The sequence below is a fragment of the Mus caroli genome, chromosome 2 (genome assembly GCF_900094665.2).
Source record: "Mus caroli chromosome 2, CAROLI_EIJ_v1.1, whole genome shotgun sequence".
Lineage (NCBI taxonomy): Eukaryota > Metazoa > Chordata > Mammalia > Rodentia > Muridae > Mus > Mus caroli.
The window spans coordinates 160,891,721-160,916,161 of NC_034571.1; the positions used below are offsets into that span (position 1 = coordinate 160,891,721).

At 48.9% G+C, this 24,441-nt stretch overlaps 1 protein-coding gene across 2 annotated transcripts in view; it reads right to left on the reverse strand.

Annotated features, from left to right (window-relative positions):
* Zfp64 (ZFP64 zinc finger protein) overlaps window positions 1-21,813 on the reverse strand; it is a 63,255-nt gene extending 41,442 nt beyond the window's left edge. Inside the window, exons 1-5 of one of the 2 annotated variants that reach the window (XM_021150670.2) lie at window positions 21,277-21,813; window positions 17,745-17,978; window positions 6,150-6,311; window positions 5,398-5,460; window positions 1,227-1,478 (exon numbers count right to left, since the gene is read on the reverse strand). In XM_021150670.2, the coding sequence (XP_021006329.1) occupies window positions 1,227-1,478; window positions 5,398-5,460; window positions 6,150-6,311; window positions 17,745-17,978; window positions 21,277-21,322 (757 nt within the window). In that variant the 5' untranslated portion in view covers window positions 21,323-21,813. The remainder of the gene's footprint in view (window positions 1-1,226; window positions 1,479-5,397; window positions 5,461-6,149; window positions 6,312-17,744; window positions 17,979-21,276) is intronic. The other variant, XM_021150662.2, reaches the window with a different exon arrangement.
* Window positions 21,814-24,441: the final 2,628 nt, after the last annotated feature.

Sequence of the window (24,441 nt, forward strand, 5' to 3'; positions counted from 1 at the left end):
CCCCCCCCCAGCAGAGACAGGCAGACGTGCCAGCCTTCTTACCTGTATGGCTAATTTGAGCCAACATCAATAGCAACTCCTGTGGACCCGAGGCAGGTAAGTGATATCTGCTGCGACCCACCATGCAGACATGGTTGTGAGGAGGCCCCGCTGTCTCATTAGCTTACTGATACATCAGCCCAAAGAAGCTCTACTATGTAATCAGAGCCTCTGGCTCTACTGGCTTTGCTGTGTGTGTGTGTTTGTGTTTTGCAGACCTGAGTCTACACAGCCCGGGGTCTCTCATGGGCAGGCAAGTATCACCACGGAGTGACGTCTATCCTCAGCCCTCGTTGTATGCTTTGCGATCCAGGTGCACTAACTATTCTGAATGTGCGAGCGCATCATCTAAAAATGCCTGAACTGACGGACTGCAAGGCAGACGACTATTAATTAACAGCACATTGTTGTATCTATTCCACAGACTATGGACCCTCAACCCCACACTTATACAATTACATAAAAACACACAGAAATCTATCGACTTGACAACGGCTCCGCCGTGACTGGTACAGTGTGGTAGGGAGGAGGATGGACGACCACCATAGCTCCTTGAAAATTGTTTCTTTGAGACAGGGTCTCAGGGAGCCCGGGCTGACCTTGTGCTCTGTATGCAGCCAAGGAAGGCCTTGAACTCCTGATCTTCCTGCCCTCGCCTCTTGAGTAGGGAGGCTCCTTCCACCATGCCTGGCTTATTATGTGGTGCTGGGGACTGAACTCGGGGCTTCACACAAGTGTTCCACCAACGGAGTCACATCCCCAGCCCCTGAATTAAAAATGGTAACAACAGTAACAGTGATTTTTAAAAATGTAGTTTTCTTACAGGGTTTTCTTACAGCCCAGGTTGGCCACGCCTGGTTTATGTGGTAACTGGGGATGGCACCCAGGGCTTTGTACTGCCAAGGCAGTCACACCTCCAGGCTGTGAATTAAAAATAATAATCACAAAAATCATATTTTTCAAAAGGAGACCAGGTATTCATATAGCGCAGATCGGCCTAAAACCCCCGATCCTCTTGCCTCCACCTCTCCAGTGTTGCGGTTACAGGCAGTGAGCCTTTAAAGGTGCTGAGGATGCGGGCCCCCCGTGCATTCTGGGTAAGTGCTCTGCCCACCAGGCCCCAGCCCCAGCTCCTTCCCCCTCTGCCCCCTAGCAGGCAAGAGCCCGCGGGAAGCGGCGCTGCTTACCCGTGTGCGAGCGCAGGTGCACAGTGAGCTGGCTGGAGTTGCGGCTGGCATAGGGACAGATCTGGCACTTGAAGGGTCGCTCGTCCGAGTGGATGCGCAGGTGCTTGTTAAGGCTGCTGCTGTCGGCCGCCGCGTAGTCGCACGTCTTGCACTTGTAGGGCTTGACGCCCGTGTGGCAGCGCATGTGCGTCTTCAGCTTGTCCTTCCGGCTGAAGCACTTCCCGCACACCTCACACTTGTGGGGTTTGTCACCTTCAGGCGGGGAAGCAAGACCGAAAGGTTAACATTTGCTTCCCAACCTTAGAAGGGGACTAACCCGCAGGCCCCGGCGGTTGCTTAGAGACCTCACAGGCACCAGGCAGGGTGGTGGCTACGCTGCATTGCTTATTAGAATTTTCAAGCTTTCCCCCCCTAAGATGAGTATGAATTCCTTATTAATTAAAAGCACACAGCAACTAAATAAATACACAAAAATATTTTGTTTCCAGACGCCTCAAACTTGGTATGTAATGCAGGCTGGCTTTAGTTTCCCTGCCTTCGATTCCAGAGTTCTGGTATTACAGGCGTGCCTCACTATCCAGGCTTTAAAACAAAGCAGCTTTCTGCTCCTCTTCTGGCGTGGATGGTATTTCGCCCCCCCCCCCCCCATACTCGATGTTCCCTAAGCCTTACAGGGTCTGGTATAAATGTTCTGTCTACCTAGCTCAACGTCTATCATCTTTCTAACTTTCGTTATCATATTAATCTCCCCCCCCCCTTTTTTTCCGTTTTCAGACAGGATCTCACCATGTAGACCAGGCTGGCCTGAACTCACAGAGACTTGCCTTCCCAAGTGCTGGGATTAAATGTGTGCATCCACCATACCTGACAGTTTTTAAATGCATATTTTGATATTTAAATCTTTTCCATACTAAAGTACTATTTTTTTTTTGACACACACACACACACACACACACACACTGAAGGACATTAATGCAATCGGAAACAGCTGTCTTTTCTATCCATTTGCTTTTCCCAGCCCTGAGCCACAGTGGCCTGCCTTCCTCAACTGCCTGATCGCTCCGTGCAGTTATGTGAAGGACAGACACACAGCTATCTGGTCTAGGTGCTGTTTAGGTTTTTCTGTTATAGCAGCTTAATCTAACACATCGACCCTTGAGCAATGGCTATGACCTGTATCGTCCCTATTTAGTGTGTGTGTGTGTGTGTGTGTGTGTGTGAGAGAGAGAGAGAGAGAGAGAGAGCGAGCACCAGGGCTGTCAGAGGGCAACTCGCAGAACTTGGTTCTTTCCCCTTACCAGTGTGGATCTTGTAATCGAACTCATGTCTTCAGACTTGTCAGGAAGCCCCACTAAGCCATCTCACCAGCCCAGTGAGGTAGGTGTGTGTGTTGTTAGGGAATGAGCTAGGGTCTTGGGATTGCTAGCCAAGTGTTCTATAACTGGGCTACAGTCCCACCTCTTTTTAATTAACTTTTGTATATGGTCTTTGATTCTATCTCCAGGGCGTTGGGAATTAAGGCGTGGACCATCGAGTCCCATTGATACTGTTCTAAGGATGGAAGTCAGGACTTCCTGCATGTCAAGCTAGCGACAAACAGCCTGAGCCACGCCCCTGATATCCAAGGTCCTATCTGAGGATTGTTTTGTTTCATCCTCTTTACAAAGCTGGGACTAGGGGGCTGGAGAGATGGCTCAGAGGTTAAGAGCACTGGCTGCTCTTCCAGAGGTCCTGAGTTCCTATTCCCAGCGACAACATGGTGGCTTATAAGTATAAGGAGATCTGGTGCCCTCTTCTGGCCTGCAGGCATACATGCAGGCAGAATGCTGTCTACCTAATCAATCAATCAATCAATCAATCAATCAATCTTAAAACCAAATAAGTCTGGGACTAGGATCCAGAACTTTCCTGCTTTCCCAAAAGGTTCTACACCATTCCCCCTTGACCTCGTTTTATATAGTTATTTCTGTCTTTTCCACGTCATTAAACAGCTAAGGTTGAGCGATTTTACTTTATAGATGAGTCATAAAAGACTGAATCAGTTTCCCAGTTGACCAGTAAGAAGAACGAAGTAGAGAGAGACACACACAACAGCACAAAGACATGCAATCTTAAGATAAGAGGGCTCTCAGGGTTAAAGGCGCCTGCCATTATAACCTGAGTCCAATTCTTGGACCCACACGTGGCAGGAAAGGACAGACCATGATAGCTGACCTCTGACCTTCACAAGGATTCAGTGGTACACACACACACACACACACACACACACTAAAGTTTAAAATAAGGACAATGTTAAACAGGAAGATGAACACCTTATTTACTTAGTAAGAGATGATAAAACTGCATGCCTGGAGCTGGGTGTAGTGGCCTTTAATCCCAGCATTTCCGAGGTGCATGCAGGAAGATCTATGTGAATAGGAGGCCTGGCTGGTCAACACAGTTTCCAGGACAGCCAGAGCTATATATCGAGACGGTGTCTCAAAAACAAAAACAAAAAAAAGGTATGTCTGTCTTAGGCCTTATATCTGCATGCAAAAAATTCAGAAGGCTGCATAGTGGACCATCATGACTTTGAGGTGTTTTACATAGGGACTTTGAACTCTATCCGCCTTTTTCTTTTCTCCCCTGAGACAGGTTCTTTTTACATAGCCCTGGCTGTCCTGGAACTCACTCTGTAGACCAGGCCAGCCTTGAACTCACAGAGATCCATCTGCCTCTGCCTCCTGAGTTAAAAGCATGAGTCACCAAGCCTAGCCTGCCTGCCTGCCTGCCTTCCTTCCTTCCTTTCTTTCTTTTCTTTTCTTTTGAGATAGTGCCTCATGTAACTCAGGTTAGTCTTGAACTTGCTACCTAGTCAAGGTTGGCCTTGAACTCCTGACCCTCCTGCCTCTGCCTCCTGAGTGCAGGGATTACAGTTTTTGGGTGTTACTACTCCAGTGAGATTTTCACTTTATACTCTGTAGACCAAGTACATAAAGAGCCTGGAGCTGACACCCTGTCAGCCAAAGCTGATCGCCATTATGTGAGCGTAAGGTTAGGCAGTTAAGACTGTATCTGGGAGCTGGAGAGATGGCTCAGAGGTTAAGAGCACTGACTGCTCTTCCAGAGACCCTGAGTTCAATTCCCAGCAACCACATGGTGGCTCACAACCATCTGTCATGGGATTTGATGCCCTCTTCTGATGTGTCTGAAGGCAGTGACAGTGTACTCATATACATATAATAAATAATTAAAAAAATATATCTGCAGACAGATTTCTGAGTTCGAGACCAGCCTAGTCTTGTACACAGCAAGTTCCAGGATAGCTAGGGCTACAGAGAAACCCTGTCACACACACACACACAAAAACCAAACCAACCCAAAACAACAACAACAAAAACCAAGAAAACATAATTTTATTAAGCTGGGCTATAACTCAGTGGGCAGAGGACTTGTGAGTTTGACCCTCAACATGGCAAAAATAAAATCATTTTACTGAAACTGTTAGCAGTCAGGTTATAAATTCCTGGCTGGGTCATCTCTCAGCTCCATCAGCTGTCTGGTGTTCCCTGTGCCTACAGGATTGTCAGTTTGCACCAACTGGTGTTTCTTGCTGGTGCTGCGGTGGCTGGTTTCCAGTGGCAGTGTTGGGCAGGAACCACATTAGTGCCTCCCTGCCACCAACCCCTGGGGGCTATTTAGTACCCTCCTTAAAGAGGCCAGTAAGGGCACCCTCAGGCCAGCTGTGCAGCCAGCGGTGCCTTCAGAAGATGTACAAAATCAATCTAAGGTTGCTGTACCGTGTGTACCCTCTGGTTGGATCCCCAACATTGACAAAGACTCCTCTCTCTTAATGTGATTGGTAGACACAGACATTCACCTCATCTCCAGCATGGAAGCCATCTGTATCTGACGCTAATGAATTACAAACGTGATGAGTTCTCACGCGGCCACGGCAGTTCCCTACCCCCTCTCCCCCGGCTGAGCGCTTACCCATTGCTGGTTTTTTATTGCTTTAGATATGTTTCTGCCCGAATCACATGTACAAACAGTATCTTAATTTACTTTGTACCCATGTTCCTTTGCTCTCTGTGAGTCTTGGGCCTTGCCGCGTATCTGACATCTCTAGGTCCCCAGCTCCTCACTGGCTGGCTGTTCAGGGTAACCTCGCTAATGGCCACCTGCTGCTTACCAGTGTGGATCTTCAGGTGTCGCTCCATGTCCTTCATGCCATAGGCGGTCTTGAACTGGCAACCTGAAAAGGCCAAGGGAAGAAGTTCAGAGGGAAATGGCAGACCTCCCTCACCATATGGAGATGGCTAGCAACATAGGAAGGACACGATGCCCTGTGCCTGACACACAACCACATTGCTTTGGTACAACCTCAAAAAACACAGGGAGCCAGCAGAGGGACGCACAGACTCACACTTTACAACATGACCCATAGGCTAGAAAGATGCTGTCATGAAAGACCTGACTCTCCTGTTTACAGGAGACTAACGACTTGGGAGAACTAGGACACTGAGGGATGGAGATGGGGTGGCAGTTAGACCACTGGCCGCTCCTCCCGAGGACCCAGGTTCAGTTGCCAGCATCCACAGAGGCTCACAACCACCTGTAACTCTAACGCCAGGGGATCTGATGCCCTCTTTTGACCCGATGGGCACCAGACACACTCGAGGTGTAGATTGTGTGTAAGCAAAGCATTCATAAATCTTCAGAAAAAACGAACAAAGGATTTTCAAAGAGTCCGGGCATGCTGGCCCTGATTCCAATACTTGGAGGCTGAGGCAGGACAATCATAAGTTCAGAGCCTACCAAAGATATATATAGTGAATTCCAGGTCTGCTTCATCTACACTGTCGGGCCTCCGTCTCCCCACCATTAAAACAAATGCTATGAAGAACCCCTTTCTGCACATGCGATGCATGGCGCTCCCTTTACCTGGATAGCAGCAGCCGAGTCTCTTCTGAGCAGGGGTTGCTGTGGGCTTTTTGGTGCGTGACTTGGTGGGGAGAGAGATCACGGTGGCTGTCTGGTTGTCAGTGCTCTCCGTGGGCAGGTAAGTTTGGTAGCCATGTTCAAAGACGAACTCTGGAGCTGAAACTGAAGAGTGCAGAGCTTGTGAAGTTCCCCAGGAAGACGGACATAATTCACCCCAGCCAATGAGGCACGAGAGAACGTCTGTGGAAAGAACGTCCTTTCTCATTCGAAAATCGAGTGCCTCACCTGGAGAGATGGCTCGCCGGTTAAGAGCACTAGCCGTGTGTGTGTGTGTGTGTGTGTGTGTGTGTGTGTGTGTGTGCACGCGCAAGTGCAGAGGCCAGAGGTCATCGCTAAGAGTTGGAGTGTGCTGGGGTCTAAACTCCCGTCCTCATGACTTAGCAGCAAGTACTCTTAAGTGCTGAGTCATCACCCAAGCCCTGCCTTCAGATCTCTTGGCAGTAAAGGTTTTTAAAACGGATCCCATATAGACATTACTAACTGTAGGCACAAGGCACTTTCCTAAGGGTCTTAGACTTCTCTCAAAACTCCCCTGAGCACGGCACAGACATCCCTGTCGTCTCTCTGCAATTAAGAGGTAAAAGGAAACGAAAAAAAAACATAAACAGAACCAAAATATCAAATAAGATATCATAAAAAGTAAGACAGAAGTCGTCTTGAATTTTTTGCATATATATAATTACATATAAGAACAGGCTGTCGGGATGGCTCAGCAGATAAGAATACTAACTGCTCTTCCGAAGGTCCTGAGTTCAAATCCCAGCAACCACATGGTGGCCCACAACCATCCGTAATGAGATCTGACGCCCTCTTCTGGAGCATCTGAAGACAGCTTCAGTGTTCTTGTGTATAGTAATAAATACATCTTTGGGCTGGAGCGAGTAGGGACTGAGCGAGAGGAGTTGACCGGATCCAGTGGGGCTGACCAGAGCGAGCGGGGTTGACTAGAGCAAGCGGGGTTGACTAGAGCAAGCAGAGAGCCTAAAAATTCAATTCCCAACAACCACATGAAGGCTCACAACCATCTCTACAGCTACAGTGTACTCATATACACAAAATAAATAAATAAATCTAAAAAATTACATATAACATAATTATACATTTAATATTTATCTATATGTCAATATATTATAGAATATATCATACACATTACACATAGTTACATAATAATTATATAATATGTATTTATTGTATGTAATATATAATATACATATTTGTGCTCACTTTGTGAATTATGTTCTTGGTTTGGGGCTTGCAAAGGTCTTGTCTCCTTCACTAAGACAGCGCTTGCCCATTGGAGGCCCAGTTCCAGATGAGAGTGAACATAATCTATGTTCCTTAGGAACAGGCAAGGTGTAGAGGCCCCGTGATGGTCTTGAGAGCCATCGTTGTCTGCTCCAAGCCTCAGACCTCAAGCTCGCAGCAGCCACCCTCCCTGACCTGCTATGCCTACTTAGCTCTGCGCTGCCAAAGAAATCTGCGCCACAACTCATTTCCCTCCAACCCACAGAGCCAACTAAATGAGAAACACGGTAGACAAATCCCACCTGAGAAGACTTCCCCCCAGAAACCACCCAGGTCATCAAAAATGAAGCCTGAGAAACTGTCACAGTAAGGAGGGATCTAAGGCGAGGCCACGACCCAGAGCATTGTGGTGTCCTGAACCCTCACTGTTAAAGATTTATTTATATTCTATGCATGTGAGTGTTTTGCCTGTATGTGTCTGTCTGGGCATCATATGTGTGCCTGGTACTCTTGTGGGCCAGAAGACCCACATTGGACCCCCTGGGATGGGAAGTACAGATGACTGTGAACCACCATGTGGGTGCTGGAACTTGAACTCGGGTCCCCTGTAAGGGCAGCAAGGGCTATTAACCACTGAGCCATCTCTCCAGCCCCTTACACATTGATTTTAACATGTGGTCTCCTCCTCCCCCTCCCCACCCAGAGATTCTTGTTTTTGTTTTTGTTTTTTTTTTTTTTGAAGAACAGCTGCCTTGGCTTGATTTTTGTCTTTACATCACGTCAAAGTCCACACCCTCACCTCCAGTGCCCACAGCATCCCATCCCATTCTGGGTTCCTCACGGGGGAAGACCAATTACCCATATGGAGCCCATGTGAACCCCTTTAAAACTAATCGTGAGAGGGGTTGGAGAGATGTCCCCATGATTAAGAGCACTGGCTGTTCTTGCCAAGGACCTGGGTTTGGTTTTCATCAACCACGAGGCGGCTCACAACCATTCATAACTCCAGAGGTATGCACACGGTATAAACTCACACAGGCACACGTATGTGCACATAAATGAAAAACAAGTAAAGACCACGCACGCAGGAATCACCTACTACCATGCTACTGTACAGAGAATATCCTGTGTACTGTATGGATGCATCACATGTCCACTAAAAAGCCTGTGGCCTATGGCTTAGGCAGGAAAGAGAGGTGGGGTATCTGAGAGGAGAAAGAATTGTGGGAGAGAGAAGGCAGGAGGGTCACTCACTGAAAAAGGGTGACAAGAGGCACGCATGGCAGAATGTAGGTTAAAATAATTGGGTTATTTTGGCTATGATCTATTCGGAATAGAGCCTAGCTATATGGCCAAGGTATCTGAAAATCTATTTTGAGTCTGAGTCTTATTTCTGGGAGCGTGGGGCTGGGAGAAAGAACCAGGTTTAATGACAGCAGGCATCTCTTCAAACTCTTCTTCTACTATCACACTTCTTTTTTATTTTTTTAAGTTTTATTTATTTAATGTGATTAGTACACTGTAGCTGTCTTCATACACACCAGAAGAGGGCATCAGATTCCATTACAGATGTTTGTGAGCCACCATGTGGTTGCTGGGAATTGAACTCAGAATCTCTGGGAAGAGCAGTCAGTGCTCTTAACCGCTGAGCTATATCTTCAGCCTTCTATCACACTTCTTAAACCCACACTCTGATCTCTGGTTTGCCCAGGTGTACCCACCTGCACCTTTCTAGCATCCTCAGGACCGTCACTGATTCGCATCAGATGACACCTGACTTCTGATGGCTTTTGGCAAGTGAGCAAACCCAGCCTCCACTTTTCTCAATGGAAAAAAAAAATGTCCTGAGATGTCTGACTGCTCTAAATCAGCTGCCTGGTTCTGACAAGCACTGTCTCCTCTTCAAGGCCAGTCTCTGGGCAGCTCACCTGCCTGTGTGCTCCTGCTCACAGGCGCATGTTCAGGGCCCAGTCCCAGCTGGAAGCAGAGGAGGCCTCAGGACTCATGACCACGGCAGATTCTCAGCCAGAATGCCAGACCTACTGGATCAGACATTTGTGGTGTCGCCATGGATCTGGGTTCTAAAAAGCATCCTAAATGACACCTGCTGGGTATGAGTCACTGCTTGGAACAGCCTGACTGGGTACACGCCATACTTTTGCATCAGCTCCTGCCTCCAGGGTCTTGTCCTGACTTCCTTCTATGATGAGCATCGATATGGAAATGTAAGCCGAATATTCCTTTCCCTCCCTAAGATGCTTTGGTCATGGTGTTCTGTGATGACAGAATTAGTAACCCTAAGATAAATTGGTACCATGATAATGGGGTATTGCTGTGACAGACCTGACCATGCTTTTGGGAGGATTGTGGAAGGACTTTGGAACTCTGGGCTAGGAAAGCCATTTCTGTTGAGAGTTCAGTGAGCTGTTCGGTGGGAGCTTGGAGGATAACAATGTTGGGAGCAGTGCAGAAGATGGAGGCCTGGCTTGTGAAGTCTCAGAGGGAAGCCAAGGCTCCTCTTGGGCCATTTGTGTGAAGAATCTGTGGTTCTGGTCAGGTGAGGCTGAAGAATCAGCTGTGATCCACAAGAGACCAGAACCGCTAACGTGAAACCTTCGAGTTGCTGGGACAGTGGATGCTGGTTGGCTGGAAGCTGAGAAGTTAGTGGTGATTACCAAGAGGCCAGCGACATTGAGGTAAAGCCTTCCGGAAATGTTTCTCAAGAGTCAGCACACAGACGCTGTGCTCCAGACACGGCCAAGGTTGTGCTTTGTGCCGGCACCTGGACTTGGTGGTGTAAGCGTCACCAGATGGTTCTTGTTTGAAGGAATAAAGGGCTCTTAGAGAGCACCTGAGGCTTGGCACTGTCTGGCAGGGCTCGAGTCCCTGAAGAGACTCCAGGAGAGGCTATTGGTGAAAGTGCTGCGCAGTTGCAGCAAGGGGTCCAAGATTTTGGAGATGCCAGTGCTATGGAATGACCACCAAGACCAGCAGCAGCAGTGGAGTGGAGCCAGTCGGAGCCTGGAAGACAAGCTGTGTGTGCACTGCAGAGGGCGGAGCTGGAGAAGCCACCGAAACCCCCTGGAGGAGTCAGATCGTGAGTGAACCCCAGATTATTGAACGCTGAGCAGTTGACACTGTTGGAGTTGGGTTTGCTTCGTTCAGATTATGACTACCTACTGGTTCTTCCCTCTTTTTAAAAAAATTTTTATTTTTATTTTTTTGGTTTTTCAAGACAGGGTTTCTCTGTCTAGCCCTAGCTGACCTGGAACTCACTCTGTAGACCAGGCTGGCTTCAAACTCAGAAATCCGCCTGCCTCTGCCTCCCGAGTGCTGGGATTAAAGGTGTGCACCACCTTGCCCGGCTTGGTTCTTCCCTCTTAAAGTATTTAACTTAACTTTGATTTACAGGAGCCTACAGCTGAAAGATGTTGCCTTTTAAAAGCGATTTGGGATTTTTTTTTTCAAAGACATTGGTTATTTTAAAGAGACTGGACGGAACATTTATCGTGTTTGGATTCATAAGGACTACAGGACTTTTAAAGTTATCTGTGTTTTATAGTGTGATATTAATATTAGCATGTCATCTTGGGGATAAATGGTAAATGCAAGGTTCTAAGTGACAAGTGATGACCTTGTCACGCTGGCGAGGGGCCGGTTGTACTGGCAAGTTTTATGTCAACTCAACACAAGCTGGAGTCATCGGGACAAGGAGCATCACCTGAGAACGGGTTTCCGTAAGACTGTGCTGTAGGCAGTTTCCTAATTGGGGAATGATGTGAGAGAGCCTAGCTCACTCTAGGTTCTGTAAGAGCGGCTCTCACCCTTCCTAACGCTGTCACCCTTTAATGCCGTTCCCTCCCCAGCCATGAAGTTATTTTCATTGCTACTTCACAGCTGTAATTTTGCTAGTCGTGAACAGTAATGTAAATATGTGTTTTCCGATGGTCTTAGGCAACCCCTGGAAAGGGTGTTCAATACCCAAAGGGGTCGTGACCCACAGGCTGAGAATCACTGTTCTAAAGGAAAGCAGGCTGAGCAAGCCATGAGGAGCAAGCCAGTAAGCAGCACCCCTCCATGGCCTCTGCATCAGGTTTCTGCCCTGTTTGAGTTCCTGTCCTGACTTCCTTTGATGATGAACAGTGATGTCCAAGTGTAAGCCAATAAACCCCTTCTCTTCAAGTTGTTTTGGCTGCAATAGTGACCCTAACCATGACAATGACCCCAGTTTCCTCTCCTGTCAGTGGGATCACCTCTATGTCTACCTCATAAAGTTACAAAGCTGAAGGAGGAAATGTAGTGGCTCTGGGCTGACCAGTTAGTTCTCCAGCCACTAAAGCTGGCCTGACCTGGTCTTGAACTCCCCTACACACTGAACTCTCGACCGTCACACTCAGGATCAAAAGGGGTCATGATGCCCATTGGTGGCTCTGAGGGTTTCCCTGAGACATGGGACTCAAAACCAGGTTGGTGGGGTTTGAAAACGTGACCTTCCATGTCCTGTTCCACAGCTGTCCTAACCGGGAGGCTCCCGTGGTAGAAAAGCAGGGTAGTGTCTGTCCGACCTCCACAGGTCAGCTCACTCAAGGCCTACAACCATCTTGAAAGGCAAGCATGGGCCTCCTGAGTCAGGCTTCTAGTGGGCTTCTCCTGACTGCCTCCCATCCTGCCCGTATCCCCTTCAGGAGCATCCCACTGAGAGACATGGCGATATTCTAGCTACGATCCCCCCTCTTGGACTATCTTCTCTCTCTCCAGAGCTCAATAATTTTTTTTTTTTTTTTTTTTTTTTTTTTTTTTTTTTTGTGGCCATTGCTGCTCTGAACGTCAAGGTGGGTGGGTGGGTGAGTGAAACCCAGCAGGGACACCCAGGTACTAGCTGGGGTCATTCTAGGGACAGTGCTAATCACCTGGGACCACTGAGTCACCCTAAGGCAGTATCACAGGCCAGAGAGAGTCCGCACTGAGGAGCAAATCTTCACCTCCCCCATCTTGGTTTCTTCCTTTGTTACATTTCTTATTTATGTGTGCGCCATAGCACATATGGGGAGGTCAGAGGTCAGCTTGTGGGCATTTGTTTTCTCCTTCTGCCATGTGGGTCCTCCACAGGACTAAATTCAGGCTGTCAGGCTTTACCTATAGAGCCATTTTGCTGGCTCTGGCCTCAGTTTCTTCGTCTGGGAAATGGGGCTTTTCCTCCCTGTCTCTGGAGAGGCTGTGAGGGTTAGAGATGAGGTGGGGAAAGCTTTTCACAGGACTGCCTGAGAGAAGGCCTGGCTCCATCAGGGGCAATGTCAGGCCTGGGAGCCATCAGGGGTTATGATCTTGAGGCCTTGGGGCAAGTGAGTGACTTTCCAACCTGCCAGAGACTGGGGTGGCCTGGGAGCTTATCACACTGATGTTGGAATTTCTGCCTCAGAAACCCTGATTCCTTCTGGGATGCTGCCTGAGTGCTGGTGTTTAACAAGTTCCTCCAAGGACCCTGATCTATAAGTGGGTCTCAGAGCTGACAGCTACCCGAGCAGCTAAGTCCAAACTGGGGGTGGGGGTCAGTGCGGAGTCCAGAGATGGTGGGCAGGACTCTACCTGTTTGGTTGTTTGAAGAGGGGCAGCTAAGTCACTTAGACACTTGAGGCCAGACACCTGAGATTAGCACACGTTAGACTCTGCACCTTGAACAATGCCCTCAGCAGACATCCTTGCCCTCTAGTGGACTATCACAGAATTCCTGTGGCAGCCCAGGCATGAAGAGGTCTGCCTGTGGCCAGAGTCATCAGACTGTGGTGGGATATGACACTTGGAGTCTGTCTCTGGGGTTTAGATTGATGTCTGCATCATTCCTGAACTGAGTACCAAGAAGACCCCAGGGCTGGCCTGTTGGGCAAACCCACAGGGCTACAGGGCAGGCTACAGGGCAGGGTGAAGCTGAGGTGGGGTGAAGAGAAGCCTGCTATTTGGTTGTGGGGCCAGCTTCCCATGGATGGGACATTTTAAGCTGTTTGGACTCAAAAAGTAACAAATTCTCCCGTCAGAGGCCACTGTCACTGTCGGCACTGGGTGTGCAAAGTCTAAGACGTCAACCTTGACCTCCCAGGGCAGACACGGGTGGACCTGGACTCTGCTTCTCCAGTGATCACTTCACCAGAGGAAATGACCTGGCCTGAGGAAGCCCGTGTGCGCACGTGTGTGTGTGTGTGTGTGTGCACGTGTGTGTGTGTGTGTGCGCACGTGTGTGTGTGTGTGCGCACGTGTGTGTGTGTGTGTGTGTGTGTGTGTGTGTGTAAAATGCTCCTTGAGAAAATGCCTCCAAGCTAAGCTCAGAAAGCTCAGATATAAGCATAAGAATTAATTTTGAGTTCCAGGCAGAGGAATACCTCCTACCAGGACTCTAGGGTGCTAAGAAATGGGGTTCACCGGAGAAACTGCAAGGAGTTCACCCTGCTGCACACTCAGAGGGCATTTGTGTGCTAGAGAAGCCAGAGCCTGTGTGTGTAGACTGTCTCTTGTCAACAGGTTCCAGCAGAGGGAGCAGACGTCCTGACAGGCAGACATCAGAGTTGCCAAGGCCTTCCACAGTGCACAGCTCAGAGCCTCCATGTGGCAGAGTCCCTCACAATTCTGTTTTTCAACTCTTACTGGGGCTTTGTGTTTTGAGGTCAAGAGGTCAAAAATCTCTTCAGGGAGATGCCCTTGAGAAGGGACAAAGCCCTCAGCCCAGGGCAGCCTGGATCTGTGGGGTCTTCCTGGAGATGTTTCTTCCTAACAGGCAGTTTCTCCTTGTCTAGCTGAGATCCAAACAGGTCACAGCAGGTCTCAGGAGGCCACCTCCAAGGTGACTTCTTGCCTCTACATTTTCTTGATCACTTCCTTAATGATTTATTTTTGGTGTACTATCTGGACACAAATGTTGGGAGCATTAAAAATACCCCTGAAATTCTGCTATTGCCCCAAACTGGTTTTTTTTTTTTTTTTTTAAAGATTTATTTATTGATTATATATATGTAAGTACACTGTAGCTGTCTTCAGACACACCAGAAGAGGGAGTCAGATCTCGTTACGGATGGTTGTGAGCCACCATGTGGTTGCTGGGATTTGATCTCTGGACCTTTGGAAGAGCAGTCGGGTGCTCTTACCCACTGAGCCATCTCACCAGCCCCCGCCCCAAACTGTTTTACGTGCATGTGGGTGAGCCCGAGTGTAGTCTGTTTGCCATGTTCCAGCAATGCCTTTGGAAAGCCAGAGAGAAGGCACTGGATCTCCCGTAACTATTTCAGACAGTTGTGAGGTGCCACGTGGGTGCTGGAAACTGAACTCAGGTCCTCTGCAAGAGCAGCCTGTGCTTCTAATCTCCAAGCTCTCCCTCTCCAGCCCTCATGGCCCAAGTTCTAAACAGCACGCGGATAGTTATAAAGTGCAAGCTAGCTGCCTCTCCACTTCAGTGGATCTAGCTGGTCAAGGCTCTCTGAGAGAAGACTAGAAGAAGCTTATAGGCATGGTCAGGCTTAGTGATGGTGTTTAGCCAGTGACCTCTCAAACACTGAGAACATTTGGACTGTGGAGATGGCTCGGCTGGTAAAGATGCTTGCTGCCGAGCCTGATGACTTACATGGCGGAGAGAACCAACTCTTGCCTCTGCCTGTGTGATATAGCATGCATGTTGGGGCACATACTGGGCAGACCCAAAGAACAGCCGCTTTGCGCATGATTTTCCCACTTTACCAGAGTCCCCTGCTATGCCCTAATAGCCCCCTATCGGCTTTCATTGATTTCACTTCCTGTTCTAGAAGCTTTTATTAACACTGTTCTACACGCACACATCTGTCCTGCAGTTCACACGGACCTGGTCCGCTTTCTGAGGCTCGGGTACTTCAGCATGTCTGACATAGCTTACCCATCTCTCTCCTGATGGTCACATGTAAAATCTTGACTTTTTGCACAGCACAGACTGGGATGAACGGCTTTCACTTGCTGTCGAGTTTTACAGGATACTCAGAAACAGACCCATTAGAGGTATTTAAGTATATTTTATCGATTGATCCTTTCACATCTGTGTGTGTATGCATGTGCCCAGACACTCAATAGTACGTGCATGTGGAGGTCGGAAGACATCCCTGGGACTGGGTTCTTCCCTTTTGCCAAGATCAAACTTAAGTCATCAGGTTTGTTGGCAGCCCCTTTACCCTCAGAGCCATCTCTTCTGCCTAGTCCTCCAGTAAAATTTTAAAACTGAGATTTAAAATTTAAGAATTAAAATGTAAAAGATATCACGAAGTGATCCAGGGCACAGGTGTTTTCATATGCAGAACACATATGCCTGGTTTTAATCCGTCTTGCTCTCACCCTGTGCCCCTTCACGCCCCCCCCCCATGTGCTCAGTACACCCTTATAAGTCATCTGCGTCTTGTATTGACTCTTCCACTTGCTTCTTTTCTGCTACTTTTGTTGGTTTTTAGATGGTCTTTATATAGGAAGGATGCTTAGAGCTGTGAGCGGCAAACTTTTTCTTAACATGCTCATCTTTAGACTTTTGTTTTTCTGGAGAGAAAGAAACCTCAGTTGCAGTCACACTCAATGATTCTCTTCCTCTGGGGAGGGTAGGCCAGTCAGGACGGAGTGTACCATCCAATTCCTACAGCACCCGCCATATTGGAGATCTGTACATTTATAAAGCTGCTGTCTGTTCACTTTATGAAGGTTATAGATGTGTTAAGTGTGTGTAGGTGTGTATCTGTCACTGTGTGGATAACATGCACTCTAGAGCATAACAGACCTACTTTATTATTTACGAATACATGTGTGTCAATGTGTGTGTATGCACATGTGTGTGCAGATGCCCTCAACGGCTAGGAGAGGGGATTGGATCCCCAGGAGCTGGAATTACAGGCGTTTGTAAACAGCCCATAGTGGGTGCTCTATAAGAGCATCGACCACTCCTAAGCACTGAGGCATCGCTTCAGCCCCAGACCCCAAACTCTTCATGGTTTCATTCTGTACATTTTTTTTCTTAATTAATTTTCCCCCAGGCTGGTCCTGAATTCACTATGTAGTCAGAGATGACCTTGAACTCTCAATCCTCCTGTCTCCACCTCTGAACGCTGGGATTACATGCCTGCCCCCTCTAGACTGTCTATATTCAACTTTTTGATGCCTTTATAATTAATGTTGTCTGCATGGAGAAAAGAGGGCGTTTAAAGGGGGGCAGACAGATGTTCATTTACAGATTTAAAAATCAAGACGAGATGAAACCCAAAATCCACACAATGTTTTTGTTTTGTCACACACCAATGCCAATACAGACAGGGCTCACATGCATACCCCACCCCCAGACAGCTGCGAGGACCTGCTTCTTGGAATCGAGAGGTTTGGCTTAGAAACCTGGCCTTTGGGGCTGGAGAGATGGCTCAGTGGTTAAGAGCACTGACTGCTCTTCCAGAGGTCCCGAGTTCAATTCCTAGCAACCACATGGTGGCTCACAACCATCTGTTGTGATCTTATGTCCTCTGCTGATGTGTCTGAAGATAGTTACAGTGTACTCACATACATGAATTAAATAAATAAATCTTTAAAAAAAAAAAAAGAAAGAAACCTGACCTTTGTTTTGCTTAAACATGTGACATTTCTCATTACTCGCACCATCTGAACTAGCAGCTTCCGGGCCTGGTCCAGCAGCTGTTTCTCCAGCAGCTGTTTCCCAGAGGTGCTGGTTAAAAATAATTAGTCTTAGCCACTAGGAGGCAGAGGCAGAGACAGGCAGATCTCTGAGTTCAAGGCCAGCTGGTCTACATTAAGAGAATTCTAGGCCAGGCGTGGTGGCGCACGCCTTTAATCCCAGCACTCGGGAGGCAAAGGCAGGCGGATTTCTGAGTTCGAGGCCAGCCTGGTCTACAAAGTGAGCTCCAGGACAGCCAGGGCTACACAGAGAAACCCTGTCTCGAAAAGCAAAAAAAAAAAAAAAAAAAAAAAAAAAAAGAAGGACACTGCTTGTGGACGTTGTACATCGTGGTGCGGAGCCTAGTGCGCACCACGATGTACAACGTCCACAAGCAGAAAAAAAATAAAATAAAGTTGCCACACTCTCAAAAAAAAAAAAAAAAAAAAAAAAAAAAAAAAAAAGAGAATTCTAGGACAGACAGGGCTACATGGAGAAACACTGTCCCAACCCCCTCAATAATAATGACCCTTAACCAAGGGGCCCTGAGCAGGCCTTCCGAACCGGCCCCAAAGAGGTGGGGGATGTGGCCAGCCTCCTCTGTCCACCCTTCACCACCCTCCCCGCTCCCCGCGCTGTACCTGTGATAGTCTGAGTCTCTGAACTGATGGTCGTTGTGGTGGTCTGGGTGGCAGGCTCTGTCTCTTCTGCCACAAACTGGACCGTGCTGGGGGCTGTCACCGGCGTGGTAGTCAGTTGGCAGCCGCTCTGTTTGTGGGCCACAAAGGCATCCAGATTGCTAAACTGCTGCTTACAGAGGCCACAGATGTGGATGTCCGGCGCCAGCTCCACCAGTACCGTGGTGCCTCCTGGGACTTAGAGGGACAAAGGAAAAGTTACAGATTAATTCCAAACAGCCCAGCTTCCTGGCAGGGGGCATACATGGCTAATGGATGGACTATGTTGCTTCTTCTTGCAAACCTACTCCAAATTCCATCCTAGCAGCTGTGTCCCGAGATGTGAGTCATGTCCTACGAGGCAGTACTGCTCCCAAGGACCACTGAGAGCTTGGGGTTTGTTTTACAGGGGCTGGGGAGACAGTTCACAAATCGTTTGCCTTACAACGTGAGGCCCTGAGTTCAATCCTTAGAACCCATGTAAAATGTTGTAAATGAGGAGTATCTGTAATCTCAGCATAGGGGAGGAAGAGGAGGAGGCAGGAGGGTCCCAGGGCTTGCTGGCCAAGTGACCTAGCTTACTCGGCAAGCTCCAGGCCAGGGAGGGAGCCTGTCTCAAAACACAAGGTGGATGGTGCCTGAAGAACAACCCGGAGGTTGTCCTCGGACCTCCACATGCGTGTACACAAGGCTGTACACACTGGTGTGTCCATGTTCCCACAATCAGTAGAAAAGAGAGTGCCTTTGAAGTACAGGGTGCGTAGCCCTTCACAGGCCCGAGGCCATCTCCTGACCCACTAGTCACAACAGTGGTTCACGTGCGTGAACTCTTTCAGCGCACACACCACAAAGGGAGCGAAGAAGGCCAGCTGTACCTTCCTCTGCTTTTTCATGTGAACGCAGATATAACACTGGTGCTTCTGCAGCCATTTCATAACTACGGGGAAAATTCCAGAATCCCCGATCTTATTCTCACTTCCTTGGTCCCTGAACACAACAGGGACCAAGGAATTGAGCAACGCTGTTTCACTGCTGTAGAAAAATGGTACCCCTGTCAGGTAAGGATGAATTCAGTCTACAAGTGTCAGAAACATGAACTAAGCTCAGTACAGCACTGAGACTGTCAAAGCATCTAAACACTGTGCCTGGTTCTCTATTGGAAAGTAATATAGTTTCAGATGCAGCTCAGTGGGTAGAGCACTGGCTTTGCATACCCAAGGCCCTGAGTCTGACGCCCAGAACCTTCTAAAAATGGGCCAGTGGGGGCTTACAGGCCAGTAACACAGTCCCAGCCACTCCAGAGGTGGAGGCTTGAAGACTGGATATTAAGATTTCTCCTGGGCCTCCGACAGTTCAAAGCACCCAGGCCCTGTCTCAGACCAACAGCAAAAGAAAGTACTGTAAAAAAATTTTGTTAAATAGATAACAATTAGTGAGTCTCAACGTGAGAAATTTAACTTTTATTCTTAAAATTTTTCTTTTGTGGAGTTGTAGGGGTGGCTCAGTGGTTAGGAGTATGTACTGCTCTTGTAGAAGATCTGGGTTCCGGCTCCAGAACCCACACTAGGCGTCCCCAGAACCCACACTAGGTGGCTCATAACCAAGCACCCCCAACTCTAGCTCCAGGGCGTCTGACGCCCTCTTCTGGCCTCCACGAGCACTTGTAACCGCAAACATATGCCCATCTTTAGCTACAAATAATCGAAAATAAAAACTGGATTTTTTTCTCTTGTATTATAAAACTTACCCCCCCCCAAAAAAAAGAACAGTATAGGTTTCTGACACTTGTAGAAACATCTGGAAGAAATGGTAAGAATTGCCAGAAAAAAAAAATACCCTCATTATAATATTTCCATTGTATCTTTCATGGACATTGCAAAAACACTTTCTACTATTTATGCTTAAAATTGTGAAGCTCATCTTTCTCCTACCTAGTACCACATAGGCGTGTGCCACACCGTATCACTCCACGGTATCCACACATCATACGGTAACGTCTGGAACCCGTGAAATTGAACCACACTCGTGTAACACGATGGGGCTGGGCGGACAATGTGATTTTCTGTAGGCTGCTTTGATTCTGTCCCGTTTCCTCCTGCACTAACACAAGGCATCTGCGTGTTATGGTGTCCTGTGGTAGACATACCAAGGACAGAGATGCTAGGGGCGACATTTTGTAAGTCACCTTGCAATGGCCTTTGAAAGCAACAGAAGGCCTTCCTCCTTGGGACTGCCGCTGCCAGGTGGCTACAGGAATAGCCCCAGGACTAAAGAAACACAGAGGAAGGAAGCCATATTTGCATAGCTCCTTAGCTAAGGGTGTCTTCGTGGTGGTGGGAGACTGGGGTCCAGAGTGAAGGAGTTCGGTGCTAAGTTATGCTCTGGTATTCACAAAAGGAACAAGTCGCAATGGGGACCTTTCTTAGCACCCTGAAACTGTCACTGTCAACAGCCACTTTACCCCTTGCTTTCTCATCTGCAAAATGGGGACAAGACAGATGATCTCTTCCCGAGCCATCCTGCTCTATAGAGTGAGTTCCAGGACAGCCAGGGCTTCGCAGAGAAACCCTGTGAATAACCAAAAAACAAAAACAAACAACAACAACAAAGACAGATCTCTCCTTAGGATCCTTATAGATGAAATTCTCTGATGTGGGGACTGATTTCCCATTCCAGAGTAAGTCATCTGGTGGGGTCGTCCCTCTTTAAACACAACCCGAAATCCACAGCACTGGAAGACACTGAGACACATGGGGTGGGTGGGGACTGGGTTCAGAGTTCAGAGGACACTCAGGCAAGTTTGGGGAGCCAATGGCTATAATATCTGCAGTTAGCAAAGTGACTCAGGTGTTTGCGAACCTTGTCCACAGCTTTTCAAACATCTGAGGCTCCAGGCAGTAAGGAAAGACCTGGGATTCCGGGCCCCACCTTCCCTCGGAGACCTGCAGGGGATGGACCAAGCAGCCTGTTTTGAACACATGCGCTCCAGGTGGCCGGTCCACGGTTCAGTCCGTGGCCGTACTTTGGGGAACAAAGGCACATGGAGATAGCAATAGCTTATATGATGTCAGGAAAATAGCAGAACCTCAAACTCAGTGCAAGTCACCCCCAGCCAGGTCTTTCACACCCATATCATCCCCTACCCTGAGTGCCAGGATGGCTCTGCAAACCTGTCCGCGAGCCCCTCAGGGATGCTCCAACCTGAGCCACTGAGGCAGAAGTTTCCCTACCAGTTGGCCTGGATCACCCCACTTTCTCCTCTCCTCTGCGCCCCAAACTCCACCCGGCAGGGCGGGGGAGGTGGTGACAGTCTCCTCACCGCGTGGCCTCCCCTGGTCTTGCCTCCCGGGGGTACTGCAAGAGTTCCAGGCGGTTCCCAACCTGACACGCCGACTGGGCTGGCGGGGACAGGCATGCAAGGTGCGCCGTCACCCCGATCCCGGGGCCTGCTGGCTCTGTCCGGGCCAGGCCCCAGCTGCGTCTGTCCAGTACTTACTTTGCATCGATCCAGGAAAGGTGTCTCCTTCCACGCTCGCGTTCATGGCCGCAGACTTAGGGGCGCCCCTCCCGGAGCCCCACGGCTTGCTCTACATTATGCAAAGACTTTTCTCCTGCATATTTCCCGCACCAGCCAGTCTTCTCCCAACTCTGTGAGGCGGGGACGGATGTACAACCAGCGCCACTTCCGCTGCCTAGAGGGCGCTGGCCCCGTGCACCCAGCCCGACTCCCAGGCGGTGCTCTCCCGAGGAACCGGGAAAGGTCGTGGAGTCTAAGACCCGAGTGTCCCGATCCCTCCACCCTATCCCAGGCATGCCAGGGACTCTGTGGTCGCCTTGCGCCTTTACACCTTGCCCTCCGGAGACGCTCATTCCTTCGCAGATGCCAAGAAGATGCGCTGCCGGCCTGGGAGAGTGGAGCCCCAACACCGGGGTGCTCCACTAGGGCAGATCCAGCAGCGTAACACCGGGGCGGGGCCTTTGCCCTGCTGCTGGGTTGAGCTGGTGAGATGGCTCAGCAGGGGTAGGGCACACGTCATCAAGCCTGGTTTCCTGCCAGCCAGCTCACTTGGTGGAAACAGACTCAAGCATCTGCATGTACAATATAAGTAACTTAAAAAAAGAGATTAGTGTGTAGTAGATGGGAGAATTCATTGGGGCCCTGCTCCACGGGGCTTCGGTATTTCACGCAGCATGGAGGGTTTGTTAGAATTGGTTGGGGATGGTGAACTGGAAAGAAGGCATAGTGGCTAAGAGTATGTGCTGCTCTTGCCATGAATCCCAGCGCCCTCATTAGGTGGCTCACAACTATTTGCAACTCTTCCCGAGAATCCTGCACTGAAGAACTGACCTTAGCTCTAACCTTGAGCTTACCCAGAAGGTTCCACAGACCTTTCTTATTTCCTGTTATGATCTAAGCCACAAAGTCACTCCAAGGGTCAGACATCGCTCTGAGAGGTTTATTGGGGAGGGGCCTAGAGTGGCCTCTGGGAAGGGTGGAGGTGAGCAAGGGCGTTGGTCAAAAAGAGGCGGGAAGAAAGTCCACCTTTTAGGGACTATAGCACATGCGCAGGGGAGGAATGTGGCTCAACTTGGCCCTTACTGATGACGTAATTGCCGTCTCAGGGTCCCTGGGTAGGTGGTGGAAGATGTCTGGTAACTACCATACCTCCCTTTCGTTCAATATAAAAGAGGAGGAACTAAGAAGGGGTGATGTTGAGGCCGGAGAGCAATTTGGACTATTTCCTGTTGTCCGGGGTTGTCGCATGTTCACACATTCGGGCATTGCTGATTCTCACCATCAGGGCACACTCGGTAACCATGAGACTCAGGCTCTGTGGCTAGCAGCCCGTAGTCCTGTAACAGTAAATTAGTTGTTTGATTAGAGAGGTTTTTGAATTTGTTGGAGAAATGCCAGAGGAGAAGAAATTGATAAAAGAGGGTTCGATGACAGCCAGGAGGGGCAAGATTTGAACTGCCCTTTCATCATGTCTGGCAGCTATTGCGTGCAACCGGAATTGGTAAGAGCTCTTTTCCGTGTGTCACTCCCAACTTGGGGAAGAGAAATATTAGCATGCAAACTCCTGACCAACTAGGTTGGAAGGCCAGAGTGCCACAAAGAATCGAGGGGATATGAACGGGCGGGCGCTGGGGCTGAGATGAGCTAGCAAGGTTACGGTTTTGTTGCAGTCTAGGGAACGTGTTCCAGGTGCCTTAAGACAGTTAGTCACACCAAAGAGGGTGATATGGAAAAAAGGAGTCAGAGTGACCCCAGGCTCAGTGAATTTGGTGAATGGGGAGGGAGGGTCATTTGACAGGGTCACAGGAGAAGCTAGAAGAGGCAGTTGTGAGCTAGTCCCAGGAGGCTATCTCCACAGCCAGCCATCTCCAAAGCTGCCACATTGGGTGACATTAAGGAGCCAGTAGACCGAGGCCAGAGTCTGAAGCGGGAGGCAGGTTTGTATTATTTAGGAGAAGGCAATCAAAGATGTCAAACACACCTTGGAGGGGTGTTTAATTGCCTCCTTCACCTATCTCCAGAGGTTGGATACTCAGTCGGAATGTATTTTCTCTGATATTAATTGTGCTCACTGGGTGTCTGGGGTTGAAGTGATGGTAGAGTTTACCAGCGATGTGCATTTCCTACCTGGGATTCTCTGGGTCCCGGATTTAGAGGCAGATGGCCCCATCTTGTAGATGGCCGAGGGACTCAGGATGAGATTGTATGTATGATGAATAGTATGGGTAGTTTCCATATCTGCCTGGCCATAGAGGGAGCAGACAAAAACATCATTAAAATGAAGGAGAAGGTGGATATGGGGGTGATGGGAATTCTAACTGGCTCCTGAGAGCCTGCTATGAAACAATTTCCTGACCCTATTTGGAGGGACTTTGTTATAAGTGAGTGTGTCTTGAGTCTGAATCTCCATATGTAAGAGTCTCCAATGGAGGGAGTGGGATAGGGGAGGGTATGGATGTAAGATGGAGTCAGAACCGGTACATGAGCTCAGAGGACATTTTGAATGTTCAGTCCCCAGTTTGACCCTCCACCACGCCATCATCTCCCTTTATCTCCATTTTCCTCCATTTGTAGGGGAGGGAGGGCAGCAGCTCCTGGGTGTCATTTGTCTCTGGGCTATCTTGTCACTCAGTATCAGTTCTTGGCCTCTTGAGGTCTGCCATCCTCTGAGTGGCTTCTCATTTCTCTAAAGGACATAGCTGGGAGGAGGGCATGGCACGCTGGAGTTTTCGTTTTGCTTTTGCATCTAGATCCCGCCACAGGTGGTGTTACCTGGATGGGTGTTTCTCACTCTCCCAGGGAACTTTCCAAGGCCACACATGGTTCGGGTACCACCCAGATGTTCTGGAACAGAATGCCAGGGCTGTGGTCCAGACATGCCCCAGGTGACTCGAGCTGTTATCTTAGACTGGGACCAAGGGGAATTCCCATTCTAAAATGGGTTTGCTAATGTTTAGCAATGGCTTGGAATCTTTTGTATAAACCTAAGTGTCAGCAAAGACAGGCTTGAGATTACAATCCTGGCTAAACCTCTGTAATGGGTATGTTCAAGACCGAACCTGCTGGGGACTGGGTGGCTACAACCATTTCCTTTCCTGAGAGCTGGCCTGGAGTCCCACATGGCACCACACTCAGGGTGACACA